Consider the following 17,972-nt stretch of genomic DNA (forward strand, 5'->3'; position numbering starts at 1 on the left):
AAGTCTAAAATTGTCAAAGCTCAGAAAATTTTATTTCTCCAAAACCCTACAATGGAAAACACAAAAATTGAAATTTGTATTCTAGTATGCTTTGGCTAGATAATTTTGATACAAATGCATTCTCGTAGTTTGTCAGTATTTTTACACCTCTGTCTGTTAGTCAGCGAGGAAGGGCAAAGAACAAGGAAGTTCAAGCACAAAAAAAATCTCTAAATGTCAAGTACATTTAGCTAAAGCTATTTTACTTTCTGTACATTCATTATTAATGGGGGGAAATATTTAAAAAAGAAGGGACATTATGCAAAGATGCAATTATACCATACAGTATAAATGACAAAAATGATTTGAAAATGGCTTCTACTCTATTTGTTCCAACATAAATTATTCCTCCTGTGATGGTTGATAAATTAATACAAATAAGGAGATGTGCTTACAGTCTCAAAAAGGTGCATATTAGTACATTTTAATACCAAATTGGTAAAAATGTGTACCTTTTGAAAGGGTACCACCCCAGTGACAGCTTTTGTACCTTTGTAAGTGCATGTTTACTATTTCTTATCTTTATTTTATTTTATTTTTAGCCAACAAGTGGTAAATATAACAGTTCAAAGTTCATAAAATATTAACCAGTTTGCTCTAATTTGAGCCATGTAATTATCTTGGCTCAATGAACTTTGTGAACTTGCATTTTTCAATGAATGGATTGGGAAAGTCCCAGAACACATGAGACTGAACACATCCTGTGACAAAAGCAAACAGCAGTCAGAAAGAAAGGGGTGAATATCTTGAGCTCTTTCTATTGTTCATCTCCTGAAGAAATAAATCAAAAAAGTGTTTCTGAGGGTTTTTCTTGGCTGAGTCATCATTTCTGCAGCACTTTCTCAGAACTCACAGGCAGTGCACAAATCATTTCTTTTGAGATTCTTTGACTAAAGGTGAGGGGACAGCCTTTGTTCTTCCTGGGAAATGATGTCAAGGGAAGCCTAGGGAAAACTGCTCACCACGAGTGAAGAGAGGGGGGGTAAATCCGATGGAGGAAAATGGCGAGAACAGCAGCGTGGGGCAGGGTTGCCTGAACTGCTGTAGGGAATGATAATGAAACCATGGCAACTGGGTCAAAGGTATTTTGATAGACCAACAAAAGTAGTCTAAAACATTATTAAAATCAAAAGTTGTATGTATTGATGTTATTTAATGGACCTGATCTAATATGGACTAACAATGAGTTGTACTTTTAATAACTAACATTATGAAAGATACTGTAACAAATGTATTGCTCATTGTTAATTATTATTTAATGCATTAAATATAGTTAAACTGAACCTTATTGTAATGTGTTACCGTATATTTTATAATAATTATTTTAATAATCTTTTGTCATGCTTAAAAGGGTCATAACACATTTTTTGAGATGTTAAGATACATCAGTGAAAAGAACAATAGCACTCATTTTGTCTGTTATAAAAGTGTTTTTTTGGGGTGTGTTTTTTTTTTTGGAGCCATGCATTGCATTCTTCTGGTTCAAAAAGAAATGTTCAAAAAAATGTTCAATTGTTCAAAAAATAAATACATAAATATTAATAACATTAAAGCACATGTAAAGTAGATTACATTTAAATTGTAAAAAATGTAAATGTATTCAATTGGAATAGAATAGAATAGAAATGACATTATATCTTAATCTACCATAAATGGTTGTTAGTATACTTCAGCAGAACACTAACCATATTTCAAAGTATTTCTTACCCCATTGGCAGATTATTTTGATTATTTCAAGCAAAAAACACAAGACAATAATGTCTAAAAAAATCCTTCACGATTTAAGATTTTTTAGATATCTGAGCTGGAAACAAGACAAAAAATCTAAGTAAGAAAAGCAGTTTTTGCAGAGTAATATCCCTGCTGGCCCTCCCTATGGTGGACGGTGAACAGGGTCAGAAATTAGAGTTTAAACTCAGAGTTTACACTGAGCGCTCTAAGTCATTCAGTCATTCAGTCTGAGCAGCTTTTTGTGTGCTTTGGAGGCCGCTCTAAAGGGCTACCGGTCACAAAGCAAAATTTTCATTTTTTCCCAATTCTTCATTTGTCTTTTTTTCTTTTTAAATATCACAATAAATATTGTATTGTGGACTTCATATCGCAATAATATCGTATCGTGAGATTTTGATATCGTTACATCCCTAGAACTTTCATTTTAAATACAAATAAATAAAAATAAGATGGTGCAAAATGTTCAAAAATCATGTTTCTTTATCTCATATTAATTAATTAAACTGAACAATGGATGTTGTTGTTGTATTTTATTTTATTTTTTATTTTTTGAGTGAAGAAATGGCAACCCTGCACCAAGGCCATTATGTATGTCATCCTGTACACTATATTGTTACATTATTTTACTTTAATAATGATATCTAAATATTTAAATATGTAAAACAAATGAATCTATGTATAGTTAATTACGTTCAGTTCCCAAAATTAAATCCCAAAATGTGATCCGATATGTTTAATGGTGATCCAAAACCACAATGATAGACTCATAAAACCCTTGAAGAAAGGCTTTTTTTTCCCCGCACTTTATTTTAAATAGTTCCTCTGTAAGGATATGGACATCATGCTGAAGTCATATGAAGTCAGGGAATACCTCTCTCACACTCGCTAACCACAGGATGCATGAGTTGACTGCATGGAAACAAAAAAAGTGTGGTTTTATCTTGTGCTTGCCAGACACGTCTGTTCTTTAAATATATACATCAGATAAAACCTCTGGTTCATTCACAGGAAAGAAGCAGAGGTCTACAGGAAAGAGAAATGCGTGCACTATAAAACTTAATAAGCTTTGATACCAAGGTGAGATCAGCAGTTACCTTCATGACTTTTGGAAATGGTGTAACCACATTTCCTCTTTCGCGTGTACTTTGAAATGTATCTACCTAATACTTGTGTAACTCAGCTAAGACTGACCTTTCACTTTGTTCCCCAGCCTTTGTGTTTTCACATTTTCACTTCACTTTTATTGTTAAAAGGACATTTACATGTCTGATATGATGAACAATGTCACGTATTACCAGCTAAATGCCACGTTTTCTATATCTGTTCTACCATCTTGTCATGGTTTTTAATTTCCATTGAAATAAACTTACGTGTCTCTAACATCTTTAACAGGAACAATAACAGTTTGAGAGTGGAAAACGATTCCATATGCTCCACTCACAACTTCTGTTTATCCAAAAATAGGGAAAGAGGTTTTTTAAATATAGCTCAGTAGCATGCAATATTTTAATATTATTTTAGACTACTGCATGACCTTTTAAAAAAGAAGTACATTTAGCATATTTCCTGACAGTTAATTGCAATTCAATTCAATAAAATGGATTATAGTTTAAATTTATATTGAACACATAGCTAAACTAAGCTTATGTTTTTTGACCCACTTAAGTGGGACTTTAATACATCTTTATTCTATTGTCTTTGAAATATGGTTAAAGTGTACTGCTAAAGTATACGAACAACCATTTACGGTAGACTAAGATATAATGTCATTTCTATTCTATTCTATTCTATTCCATTCCAATTTAATACATTTACATTTTTAAAAATTTAAATGTAATATTTAAAAAACTAAAATGAAAATTATAATAAAGTACTTCACATGTGCTAACAATAACTATCCGTACTGGACGGAGTTGAGAGCACCTTGGGCACGTAACCGCTGCGCGTTGGGCCCAAACTCAAAACAGAAAGCATTGACTGAAATGGCTTGCAAGTCACCTACTCGTTTGACCGATGCCAAGGCCGAGAGCAATGACCCGTAAACCAGCTGATTGTAGCGGCTTGAAGGGAGGGCCCTTGAGGGCCCTTAGAACTAAGGACAAATCCCTTGTTGGCACAGTCCTGGTACGAGGAGGATTCAACCTCTGAGCACCCCTCAGGAATTTAACGACCAAGTCATTCTTGCCGACTGTCCGGCCAGCCACGAGAGAATGATTCGTTGCGATGGCTGCAACATAGACTTTAAGTGTGGATGGGGTGTGCCACGTAGGACACGTCACTTAAATTTGGGTCCTGATCTCGCGCTGAACACCAGTCACAAAAGACTGACCACTTGAGAGAGTACAGACGTCTTGTAGACAGCGCTCTAGCTTCTAAGATGGTGATAGAGACTCTTGTGGGGAGCTGGTTAGACTCCCGTCGAGGGACCAAATATGAAGATTCCACAGCTCTGGCTGGGGATGCCAAATCTTGCCTTGTGCCTACGAGAGAGGGTCTCTCCTCAGTGGTATCGGTCACGCAACCTGCTGATGTCAGCTGAATCATTTCCGGGAACCAAGGTTGGTTCCTCCAACGTGGGACCACCAAAATGAGAGAACATCTATTGTGTTGGGGTGGGGGGGGGGGGTGGGGGGCAGGAACTGTATATTGATAGGCCATTCCCTCGAATGCGAATCTCAAGAATGTTCTGTGATGGGGGGCTATTTGGATATTAAAGTACGCGTCCTTCAAATCAAGAGTCAGAAACCAGGCCCCCGGGGGAAAAATAAGTTGTTGTTGTTGTTGTTGTTGTTGTTTCAAAGTTAACATTCTGAATGGCTGTCGCATGACAGCACGATTCAGATATCTGAGATCGAGAATTGGTCTGAGCCCGCAGTCTTTTTGGGAACAGGGAAGTAGTGGCTGCAAAAACCTCTCTCACTCCTTATAATATGTGGGTTCGCTATCACAGCGGTAAATTGATGGGGCACACACTGAGCTTGCAGGACATGCCCTGCTAGAAAATCTCCACCATTCAGAGATGCTGGAAGGGGCGGGGAGTGAATAAGAGCTTTCTTCGAGGGAGTTCCGGCTTCTGCGCAACAAGCCCTCAAGCCCTCTCCTCTTCCTGTCTGGCAGATCAAGATGGCTTCTGAGGCTCTGGGTCCAGCACTATGCGAGGGTGGGGACCTTGGCGCTTCGGGAAGGGGTACTTCCTAGCTGTTTGGGGGCGCTGTTGAAGCCCAGGCTCCCGTTTAGGCAGAGGCTGTGGCAGTACCGGTTTTGCGGGCTGTTGACTATAAACTATAAAATGACACAGCGCCTGCGATGTCTTTTGTGCCTCGGTGAAGTGCTCTGTCATCCATCATCCACAGCCGAGCCGATGAGTCCCTTGGGAGAAAATGGGGAGTCAAGGAAAGCCATTTTCTCAGTATCCCTAATCTCTGTTAAATTCAGCCACAGGTGGCACTTCAACACTACCAAGTTGGCCATGGCCTTGCCCACTGCCTGCACTGTAGTCTTTGTGGAGCAGTTGCCGTGCGCAGCTCCCTGAAGGTGCCCGGATCTTTGCCAGACTCGTCCATGTCACGGAGAACTTTGCCACCACAGCCTCTTCGAGCTGTACCCTTTTTCTTCAGTGCCATCAACGGTGGTGAGAGCAGCTGCAGTAGAAGGGTTTACACGTGCCGAGTAGGGAGTCCGCCATGTTTTGGTGAGCTCGTCGTGAACCGCAGGCATGAAAGGAGCTGGTCACTGCCGGGGGTAAGGTTGACGGTGCTCCTTTAAGAACCACTCGTCAAAGAGGGCTCTTCCGGGGCCGCCAGATCCAGGTTGAGATTCTGAGAATCCGATCGTCGAGGACGATCACCTCTTCCTCAGAAGCACTGAAAGACACCAGGCCACTCGCAGCTGACGAGGGGTGTTGATCCTCACGTGTGAAACACACTGGCGAAATGAGGCGCTGCAGGACATTTGCAACAACGCCACTGGAAATTTGCTCAGGAAATTTGCACTGGACATGCTCTTAGATAGCCGGATGGCCGCAGGGGAAGCGTCACAGTAGAGAGCGAGGAGAGCAGGTGAGTAGCTGCTTCTTCGTTCTGATTCTTCTGCTTCTTCGTAGTAGAGTCAGTGAAGAGATGGTCTCGTCGCTGAAGGAGAAGATTCTGATGAATGGCGCTCTGAGCCGACTTATACTCTGCCCATTCTGGTGGGCTAAAGCGCCATTGGTTTGTGCAGTTACACAAACATTAACAAATCAGGCTTCGGTAACAGGGTAAGCAGGAGTGTAACCCATAACGCAATGTGAAGTGAACGTTCGATAGGGAACACTGGATCACGAGCTGATCGCATGAACAATGTGTGCACTTTGCTTTAAAACACGCAGCAAAAATGAGCTTGAGCAAAAAAGGGATTAAGCTATATTGTGCTTTCGGTTTTAGTTCATTTGACAGATACTGTGCCAAAGCATAATGTCCCAAAACAAATATATTTAAAAACTACACCTGTCGTTTCATATCGTCAAGTGACCACGATAATATCGAGGCAGTTTTGCTATATTGATAATATATATTGCGATATTGATAATATCGTTACATCCCTAAAACTTTCATTAATTAATTTGTGTTAAACCTACACAAATCATTAGCACGGTAAAGTTAGTTTTAGGTTCGATATTCGCCGGACACTTTCGCTTTCGCGTGCCACTGTTCGACAGTCCTACAAAGATACCACTACCACGATTAGTTTTAACATTATGCAACAACTTTATATCGACATGAAAATATTATTTATTGTAGATTGTATATTGTAAGTGTATTGTAGCAGCAAATTTAAACCGAAGATAGCTTTGACGTGCTATAGCGGCGCTTGATGCATAAGGGACCGTCTCTGATAATTCCACCGACTGGGTTTAAAACGTCCAATGTAATTTAACTAAAGTGAATTTTAACATTTAAAATAAAACATTGCCAAACTGTAAAGCTTGTATTACTCATAGTGATTTACTATAGGTGGGATTTTGCCAATACCTTCCTTCATATATGCAGTACAGTACACAATTATGTTCATAAAAAAGCTACTGTAAGTACCCAAATGGCTGTTCAAGGTTGTAGCATATTCCAGTCTAGAGTCTAGACTGACTTACTACAGGTGAGATTTTGCCGATATCTCCCTTACTGTACATACAGTACATAATTATTCTTAGAAAACAAATATTGTAATTCACCAAAAGCGTTTTTTTTTTTCATGTTCCAAAGGCTGTAGTACGTTTGTAGTTACAAGACTGACTTACTACAGGTGGGATTTTGCCAATATATCTCTTACTGTACATACAATGCATAATTAATCTTAGAAAAAAGTACTAAAATTCACCAAAAGGGTTTTCCTAGTTTCCTTACATTCCTAGTGGCCAGACTGACTTACTACAGTTGAGATTTTGCCAGTATCTCCCTTACTGTACAGTACACAAATATTTTCATGAAAAAATACTGTAATTCACCAGAAGTGGTTTTATTAATGTTCCAAAGGTCATAGTACATTCCTAGTTACAATACTAACTTACTATTGGTGAAATTTTTGCCAATAACTCCTTTACTGTACGCACAGTACACAAATACACAAAACACCAAAAGGGTTTTTCATGTTCCAAAGGTTGTAGTACGTTTGTAGTTACAAGACTGATTTACTACAGGTGAAATATTGCCAATTTCTTCCTTACTGTACATACAGTACATAATTATTCTTAGAAAACAATTACTGTAATTCACCTAAAGGGTTTTTTTCATGTTCCAAAAGCTGTAATACGTTTGTACACTAAACAAAATTATAAATGCAACACTTTTGTTTTTGCCCCCATTTTTCACGAGCTGAACTCAAAGATCTAAGACTTTTTCTATGTACACAAAAGGCCTATTTCTATCAAATATTGTTCACAAATCTGTCTAAATCTGTGTTAGTGAGCACTTCTCCTTTGCCGAGATACTCCATCCACCTCACAGGTGTGGCATATCAAGATGCTGATTAGACAGCATGATTATTGCACAGGTGTGCCTTAAGCTGGCCACAATAAAAGGCCACTCTAAAATGTGCAGTTTTATCACACAGCACAATGCCACAGATGTCGCAAGTTTTGAGGGAGCGTGCAATTGGCATGCAAACTGCAGGAATGTCCACCAGAGCTGTTGCCCGTGAATTGAATGTTAATTTCTCTACCATAAGCCATCTCCAAAGGCGTTTCAGAGAATTTGGCAGTACATCCAACCGGCCTCACAACCGCAGACCACGTGTGGGTGAGCAGTTTGCTGATGTCAACGTTGTGGATCGAGTGGCCCATGGTGGCGGTGGGGTTAAGGTATGGGCAAGCGTATGTTATGGAGAACGAACACAGGTGCATTTTATTGATGGCATTTTGAATGCACAGAGATACCGTGACGAGATCCTGAGGCCCATTTTTGTGCCATTCATCCACGACCATCACCTCATGTTGCAGCATGATAATGCACGGCCCCATGTTGCAAGGATCTGTACACAATTCCTGGAAGCTGAAAACATCCCAGTTCTTGCATGGCCAGCATACTCATCGGACATGTCACCCATTGAGCATGTTTGGGATGCTCTGGATCGGCATATACGACAGCGTGTTCCAGTTCCTGCCAATATCCAGCAACTTCGCACAGCCATTGAAGAGGAGTGGACCAACATTCCACAGGCCACAATCAACAACCTGATCAACTCTATGCGAAGGAGATGTGTTGCACTGCGTGAGGCAAATGGTGGTCACACCAGATACTGACTGGTTTTCGGACCCCCCCCCCCCCAATACAGTAAAACCGCACATTTTAGAGTGGCCTTTTATTGTGGCCTTTTATTGTGGCCAGCCTAAGGCACACCTGTGCAATAATCATACTGTCTAATCAGCATCTTGATATGCCACACCTGTGAGGTTGATGGATTATCTCGGCAAAGGAGAAGTGCTCACTACCACAGATTTAGACAGATTTGTGAACAATATTTGAGAGAAATAGGCCTTTTGTGTATATAGAAAAAGTCTTAGATCTTTGAGTTCAGCTCAAAAATGGGGGCAAAAACAAAAGTGTTGCGTTTATAATTTTGGTCAGTGTATTTTATGACAAAATTATAGAAATTTACCTTTTTTTCATACTCCAAAGGTTGTAGTACATTCCTAGATACAAGACTGACTTACTACACATGAAATTTTTCCAATATCTCCCTTACTGTACATTCAATACATAATTATTCTTAGAAAAAAAATACTAAAATTCACCAAAAGTTTTTTTTTCATGTTCTAAAGGCTGTAGTACGTTTGTAGTTACAAAACTGATTTACTACAGAAGAAATTTAGCCAATTTCGTCCTTACTGTACATACAGTACATACTTAATCTTAGAAAACAATTACTGTAATTCACCAAAAAGGTTTTTTTTTTTTAAGTTCCAAAGGCAGTAGTACATTCCTAGTGGCCAGAATGACTTACTACATGTGAAATTTTGCCAATATCTTCCTTTCTGTACATACAGTACATAATTATTCTTAGAAAACAATTACTGTAATTCACCAAAAGGTTTTTTTTTTTATGTTCCAAAGGTTATAGTACGTTTGTAGTTACAAGACTGATTTACTACAGGTGAAATATTGCCAATTTCTTCCTTACTGTACATACAGTACATAATTATTCTTAGAAAAAAAATACTGTAATTCACCAAAAGGGTTTTTTCATGTTCCAAAGGTTGTAGTACATTCCTAGTGGCCAGACTGACTTACTACAGGTGAAATTTTGCCAATATATCTATTACTGTATGTACAGTACACAACTATTTTCTTTAAAAAATTACTATAATTCACCAAAAGGGTTTTCATGTTCCAAAGGTTGTAGTACATTCCTAGTGGCCAGACTGACTTACTACAGGTGAAATTTTGCCAATATCTCTATTACTGTATGTACAGTACACAACTATTTTCTTTAAAAAAAATTACTATAATTCACCAAAAGGGTTTTTCATGTTCCAAAGGTTGTAGTACGTTTGTAGTTACAAGACTGATTTACTACAGGTGAAATATTGCCAATTTCTTCCTTACTGTACATACAGTACATAATTATTCTTAGAAAACAATTACTGTAATTCACCTAAAGGGTTTTTTTCATGTTCCAAAAGCTGTAATACGTTTGTACACTAAACAAAATTATAAATGCAACACTTTTGTATTTGCCCCCATTTTTCATGAGCTGAACTCAAATATCTAAGACTTTTTCTATGTACACAAAAGGCCTATTTCTCTCAAATATTGTTCACAAATCTGTCTAAATATGTGTTAGTGAGTACTTCTCCTTTGCCGACATACTCCATCCACCTCACAGGTGTGGCATATCAAGATGCTGATTAGACAGCATGATTATTGCACAGGTGTGCCTTAGGCTGGCCACAATAAAAGGCCACTCTAAAATGTGCAGTTTTACTGTATTGGGAGGGTCTGGGGGGTCCGAAAACCAGTCAGTATCTGGTGTGACCACCATTTGCCCCACGCAGTGCAACACATTGATCAGGTTGTTGATTGTGGCTTGTATGTACAGTAAGGAACATATTGGCAAAATTTCACCTGTAGTAAATCAGTCTTGTAAATACAAACGTTGTAATACGAACATGAAAAACCCTTTTGGTGAATTTTAGTATTTTTTAAAAAGAAAATAGTTGTGTACTGTACATACAGTAATAGGGATATTGGCAAAATTTCACCTGTAGTAAGTCATTCTGGCCACTAGGAATGTACTACAACCTTTGGAACATGGAAAAACACTTTTGGTGAATTACAGTAATTGTTTTCTAAGAATAATTATGTACTGTATGTACAGTAAGGGTGATGTTGGCCAAATTTCACCTATAGTAAGTCAGTCTTGTAACTACAAACGTGCTACAACCTTTGGAACATGAAAAACCCTTTTGGTGAATTATTATATATATATATATATATATATATATATATATATATATATATTTATTTTATTTTTTTAAAGAAAATAGCTGTGTACTGTACATACACTAATAGAGATATTGGCAAAATTTCACCTTTAATAAGTCAGTCTGGCCACTAGGAATGTACATCTGCCTTTGGAACATGAAAAAAACCCTTTTGGTGAATTACAGTAATTGTTTTCTAAGAATAATTATGTACTGTATGTACAGTAAGGGTGATATTGGCTAAATTTCACGTGTAGTATGTCATACTTGTAACTTCAAATGTACTACAACCTTTGAAACATGAAAAAAACATTTTGGTAAATTACAGTATTTTTTCCCCAAGATTAATTACGTACTGTATGTACAGTAAGGAAGATATTGGCAAAATTTCACATGTAGTAAGTCAGTCTTGTAACTACAAACGTACTACAACCTTTGGAACATAAAAAAAACTATTTTTGGTGAATTAAAGTAATTGTTTTCTAAGCATAATTGTGTACTGTATGTACAGTAAGGGAGATGTTGACAAAGTTTCACCTGTACTAAGTCAGTCTTGTAACTACAAACGTTGTAATACGAACATGAAAACCCTTTTGGTGAATTTTAGTATTTTTAAAAAGAAAATAGTTGTGTACTGTACATACAGTAATAGGGATATTGGCAAAATTTCACCTGTAGTAAGTCATTCTGGCCACTAGGAATGTACTACAACCTTTGGAACATGGAAAACACTTTTGGTGAATTACAGTAATTGTTTTCTAAGAATAATTATGTACTGTATGTACAGTAAGGGTGATGTTGGCCAAATTTCACCTATAGTAAGTCAGTCTTGTAACTACAAACGTACTACAACCTTTGGAACATGAAAACCCTTTTGGTGAATTATTATATATATATATATATATATATATATATATATATATATATATATTTATTTATTTTATTTTTTAAAGAAAATAGCTGTGTACTGTACATACACTAATAGAGATATTGGCAAAATTTCACCTTTAATAAGTCAGTCTGGCCACTAGGAATGTACATCTGCCTTTGGAACATGAAAACCCTTTTGGTGAATTACAGTAATTGTTTTCTAAGAATAATTATGTACTGTATGTACAGTAAGGGTGATATTGGCTAAATTTCACGTAGTATGTCATACTTGTAACTTCAAATGTACTACAACCTTTGAAACATGAAAAACATTTTGGTAAATTACAGTATTTTTCCCAAGATTAATTACGTACTGTATGTACAGTAAGGAACATATTGGCAAAATTTCACCTGTAGTAAGTCATTCTGGCCACTAGGAATGTACATCTGCCTTTGGAACATGAAAACCCTTTTGGTGAATTACAGTAATTGTTTTCTAAGAATAATTATGTACTGTATGTACAGTAAGGAACATATTGGCAAAATTTCACATGTAGTAAGTCAGTCTTGTAACTACAAACGTACTACAACCTTTGGAACATAAAAAAAACTATTTTTGGTGAATTAAAGTAATTGTTTTCTAAGCATAATTGTGTACTGTATGTACAGTAAGGGAGATGTTGACAAAGTTTCACCTGTACTAAGTCAGTCTTGTAACTACAAATGTACTACAACCTTTGGAACTTGAAAACCCCAATTTTGATGAATTACTGTTTTTTTTTTTTTTTTTTTCTTTTTCTAAAAATATTGTGTACTGTACATACATTAGGGGAGGTATTGTCTAAGGCGACATATTGGCTAAATATTTTCAGTCAGTTTGCCCACAAGTCATTTACTATGGCTTTGTAAACATAATTTGTATTAATTATTGGATTTCGTTTTTTACTGAGAGGTAAATTTGCAGACGGTCCCTAAAGCAACCTAGGCGAATATCCAGCGAATATCAACCTAAACTAACTTTACCGCACTCAAATCATTTGGTTGACATAACTAACTGGGTAGTGGATCTGTGGGGCTGCATTAGAAGAGTAAATTTAGGTAGTGTTTTTCAATAAAGGGAAAGACATATAAGAGTTTAATGTTCAGTTATGTTGACATTTAGAGGAGTTTCTGTAATGTTTTTGAATTTAGTGGTTACCATTATGCAGAAAAGTGTGGCCTGTGCTTAGGCTGTGGGAACTCAATGAATAACTGCAATTCTAGTGTCAGTGCTGATACTAGTTTTTTTGTTTGTTCATTATATGTATTGTTCATAATGATATACACAACTGCTTGATTAAGCATTAGAACATTAGAAAATTAATTAAACTTCAGTAAATCAATGAAAAAAATGGTCCCACAAATAATTTTTGCAAAATAACATTAAGTTGACCTAAACAAATTAAATTGTGGACCCAACTTTTTTTAAATTGTGTATAAAAACCTTCTTCAATGAAATTAAGAAAAAGCAATGAATTTATTTTTGAGAGCTGAAAAAAAAACAAAAAAAAACAATGACGCGCAAAAAATGGGGAACCATGATATGGTTTAAAAGGTCTCAGAGTTAAACTACCACAATGTCATTTATCTGTTAACATGTATGCCTTGACTGGACATAAATGCCTGGAACTGGCATTTGCGATGTCACTTCTCTGTTGGGCGGACTGTAAGTAATAGCTTGTCTCTTGCACTGAAATTCGATGATGGCACTGTTAATATTTGTAATATTATCTTCTAAATTATAAACTTCGATACAAACAGTAATTTAGTTTGAATTCAAGCCTTTAACTCGATCATTGGCAGCCTGCATAAACAATGAACATCAACATGTGCAGAATTTCCATGTAAAGTTTAATTTGTACTGTCTTTAAGGCAGCCCCACTGCGCAGGATGATTTGGCTCCCCTTGAATTGCAGTTCCATTCTTTGGACTTCAGAAATGTCTTACACTGGAAACATCCACACAAAGCTGTCAAGAATCTGACATATTTTGTTCAGCATAAAATGTAAGTGTGCACAAAGTTCTTGTCAAAGAACGTAAATTATGTTCGTAAACTAACTTGCCGATATCTGCTGCACCACCCAAACTGAATCCTCACATTTCTGTAGCTATGAAACGTTTCATGTTGGTGACCTCTCTTGATTTCAGCTACGGAGACAAGGAGTGGACTAACTCTGAACAATGTCAGGGCATCCGGTTGCTGGAGTGTGACCTGAGCCAGGCAATGTCAGATCCCAGAGAATGGTACTATGCCAGGGTCCGTTCCTTGTCCTCTGAGGGCTTCTCATCTTGGGTCCTTAGCCACAGGTTTTACCCTCAGTGGGAAAGTGAGTATGCTGCATCATTTTAATTATGATTTTCCATGAGAAAAGCTTATAATTCAACACATTTGTCTACATTTGAAATGATCTTCCATCCGCATATGGTTGATTTTGATACCAGGTGCCAATCGAAGAGGAAGAAAGATTACACAATGTTATCGTGATGGCATAACAGCACAATTTTATTTAGTTTTTTCTTCCCATGGAACTTATCACCAAATAACTTCCTCTGAATTACAGCCAATTTCAGCCCACCGCAGATAAAGTTGACTGTGACAGGAAGGATCATTTCAGTTCAGATCAGACCTCCGAGGACTCCACTGCGAGGACAGAGGGGCTCTAGGATACGAGTGACAAAACTGCATAAACTGAAATTTAGAATATACCTCATGCACAATGATGTAGAAAAGGTAAGAAAACCCTTGCATATAAATGTACAAATTCAAGGTGTATATATAGTATAAGTAGCCTATGTGAAATTATAGATTTAAACAATATCACATGGTCAAGAGTAGTGTTGTTCAGATTATATGGGTTTCAGTTCAATAAACAAGAAGAACTCACATTTTAAACAGTGTTGCCTTTTTTTAGTCGGCATTATGAGTTGCGTCTCGTGTCAACACATGAAGGAATGAACGAATCGGTTAAGAAAATGATTCAATAACCCACTCATAAAGCCAAACACTTGGTGGAAAGATTTAACCTGCAGAAATACTCAGTGTAAAATCCTTACCTCTAATACACAGGCAGTTTGTCTGGTAAGCGGAGTGATAAAACAAGTACAAGTCCTGCGTTGTTGTAGGTTCAGTGCTCTTGGAACGCTCCTCCGGCTATTCAGATTCGAGGAACGAAACTAACTGTTGAATATTACATTTAAAGGGATAGTTCACCCAAAAATGAAAATGCTGGAATTATTTACTCATGTTCATGTCAATGTCCAAAACTGCATGACTTTCTTTCTGCTGTGGAACATACAAAAAATATTTTAAGAAATGTCTTTTTTCCATTCGGTGGAAGTCAGTGATCACAGAACGTTTTGGTTAGGGTGAATTCTGGTAATCTGGGACATTTCTTGCAATTTTGACATCTGCGATTTATTTCGATATCTATCTAACACATTAGATCAACACATTAGGCTTTTCTGAAATCCCTAAGATGTTTTCTAACCACACCAGAAGAAATAATGTAGATATTATGCCACTGGCCCTTGTCAATCATGGCCTCCTAATAATCCCCATCCACTTGATTGGCTCTATCTCTCTCTCCTCTCCACCTGTAGCTGGTGTGTGGTGAGCGCACTGCTCTGTGCGTTTGTGAACAGAACATTTTGAACTGATACCTTTGCTTGCTATTGGAATACGTTTCCCAGATTCCGTCTCTGTAGCATCTCTCTAACTAGCTGCTTTAACTAGCTGCTACCTGTGAACTTGTGCTAATGTTATAACCTCCAGAATTAACACCCATTTCTCATTATGGCATATATTAACCCTTGTCATTAGATTTATAAAGTCCCTAAATTCATATTTCCCCCATTTGAAGACTGTCCCAGATTACCCAATGCATGCTGTCCCACATTCTCAATCATATTTGATAATGTGGGACAACAAAAAAAATGTTTGAAAGAAAAAAAACTAAAACACATTTTCAACACTTTAATACATATTTTGTTGCTTGAACAGATCACAAACAGCATTACTATATTATATTATTAGAATTACATTTTTCAGTTCATCTGAATGGATGCGCAGTGTAGCTGTATTTGACGTACCATAAACTCTAGTGTGAAGCGCACAACTCACCGTCGCTTTCTCTCACATACACGCACGCAAAGAAAGATACAGAGCAAGAGAGTCTTTCATAACATGCAGAATTGATGCACTACATGTAAACTATATTTTTTGTTGTATTTTCCTGTCAAAATAAAAAGGAATTCTTCAGCTTTTAAGAACTGCCGGTTTGTCTGGTAGTGGGCGGAACTAATGCGCAAACGACAATCTCATTGGCTGGCGCTCACCTATTATCGTCTCTGTTTTGATTTCAGCAAATCAATTCGAGCGAACGCAGACAACATGATTAATATTCATGAACCCAGCAGCTCATTGATCCTTAGTGTGTTTTATATTGATGATAAATATGCATTCATACTTGGTTATTCTAATTACTAAAGTTCTATCATCATATAATATTAAATTATCATAATATTATATTATAATGCTTGACTGATTGATACTAAGTATCAGTAGATAAATAGTGTAGATTAATGTAAAATGTTTTATAATAATAATTTATTATTTTTAGTGTCCATTTCATTAATTTAACATATTTAATATTGGGGGCATCCAAAGTTATTTGACATTTGAACATTTTTTTAAAAAAGTAACGCAATAGTTACTTTCCCTGGTAATTAGTTACTTTTATAATGATGTAACTCAGTTACTAACAAAGTTACTATTTGTGAGAAGTAACTAGTAACTATAACTAATTACTTTTTTAAAGTAATGTGCCCAACACTGCTAGTCACTTGCTAATCACACTAGAAACATGCTCGTAACATACTAATCATGCTAGAAACATGCTAGCGACATGCTTGTCACTTGCTAGCCATGCTAGTAACATGATAGTCACTTGCTAATCATGCTAGCAACATGCTAGACACTTGCTAATCATGCTAGAAACATGCTAGTCACTTGCTAAGCATGCCACCAATATGCTAGTAACAGGCTAATCATGTTAAAAACATGCTAATCGTGCTAGAAACATGTTATCAACATCTATCTAATCTATCTAAATATTCAAACTTCAGGCTTTTACAACACTGCTGTAAACTTTAAGTATAAGGCTTTCTCAAGCCAAACTAAAGTTTGTCTTGACAAACTTTTTTATCTAGTTTATTTATTGCAATTTGTTACATTGTAGGAAATAATCTGCATATGAAGACTGGCATGCAGAGCAAATTGCACTTCATTTGGCAGTTGTTTTTCCAAAATATTTTGATAATTTAATAACTGTCTGGCAGCCCACTAAATTACTGTAATTATTATAGGCCTAAATGACTCCAAATTCCTCAAATTCAGTATCCTAAACCTTCACCAATCCCATCTTTCCCCAATAGGAAGTTTATGAAACAGACAGTTGCTCCAAGGAGCTTGTGATCGAGGGATTACGTCCGAAAACCACCTACTGCCTTCAGGCTGTGTCCGTTACCCCTCGCTCAGGCCGCAAAAGCTTACGGAGTCCCAGCACCTGCATCAGCACTCATTGAAGGCTTAGTGTCTCCCACAGGTAAGCCTTACATAACACCTGAAATGGTTTCTTTAGCAAGGGAAACACCTGAGATAAATGATGGTGTCCATGACTAGTTTCCGCCTTTGTGCTTTCTCCAAGTTGCCTCCCGGGTACTGATGGTTGGCAGACAAAAAGACGACAAAGTGAGCATAGACACGCTACTTGTTATTCGAGACAGAGATCGCACTCTTGAGACACCCTCAGATCAAGTTCCAACCACCTTAGGATAAATTAGAGTGATTGTCTACTTTGCTAAGAGTTTCAGTTCTGAGAATTTTGAGCACATACAAGATGCACGTGTATTTTTAGAGTATTCGTATTATTTCTGGTTTCGATTATAACATTTCTGTTTTATCTGCCTACAGGGTGAGGCTGCTTCTGGACCTTTGTTCAACATGAAAATTACACACATACACACTACATAGTGGAATGTCTGCAATTTTTCACCAAGGTCATGTTTACTATAAGACCGACTGTAAGCCTGGCTTTGCCTTTAGGTTACATTAAAGCTGAAGTGTGTAATTTGTGCACTTACTAGCACCATCACTATCAGCAAAATAATGGCCGTTTCTCGAACGGAAGGCTGCATCCTCCGGAGGTCACATTTGTAGGCTGCATATATCATAAAGATGATCTTATTTTAGAATATTAACAGTTATAAATTTGACCATTATTCTTAGTTAAGTGTAAATTGTTGTAAAATGCTTTTGACTCAAATATGTCATATCTACAAA

The 17,972-nt window shown here is 37.0% G+C and overlaps 1 protein-coding gene across 2 annotated transcripts; it reads left to right on the forward strand.

Annotated features, from left to right (window-relative positions):
• Window positions 1-13,021: 13,021 nt before the first annotated feature.
• Window positions 13,022-17,837, forward strand: il22ra2 (interleukin 22 receptor, alpha 2). Of its 2 annotated transcripts, XM_058794990.1 has the most exons (6): window positions 13,102-13,298; window positions 13,505-13,637; window positions 13,781-13,959; window positions 14,194-14,363; window positions 17,066-17,235; window positions 17,604-17,837. In XM_058794990.1, exons 1-5 carry the CDS (start codon window positions 13,229-13,231, stop codon window positions 17,213-17,215), a joined length of 702 nt encoding a protein of 233 aa, XP_058650973.1. In that variant the 5' UTR covers window positions 13,102-13,228; the 3' UTR covers window positions 17,216-17,235; window positions 17,604-17,837. The 2 variants fall into 2 exon arrangements, with proteins under 2 accessions (XP_058650974.1, XP_058650973.1); XM_058794991.1 differs by having other exon boundaries at window positions 13,022-13,298; window positions 17,066-17,837.
• Window positions 17,838-17,972: the final 135 nt, after the last annotated feature.

Source organism: Onychostoma macrolepis, chromosome 13, assembly GCF_012432095.1.
Source record: "Onychostoma macrolepis isolate SWU-2019 chromosome 13, ASM1243209v1, whole genome shotgun sequence".
In the NCBI taxonomy this organism is placed as follows: domain Eukaryota; kingdom Metazoa; phylum Chordata; class Actinopteri; order Cypriniformes; family Cyprinidae; genus Onychostoma; species Onychostoma macrolepis.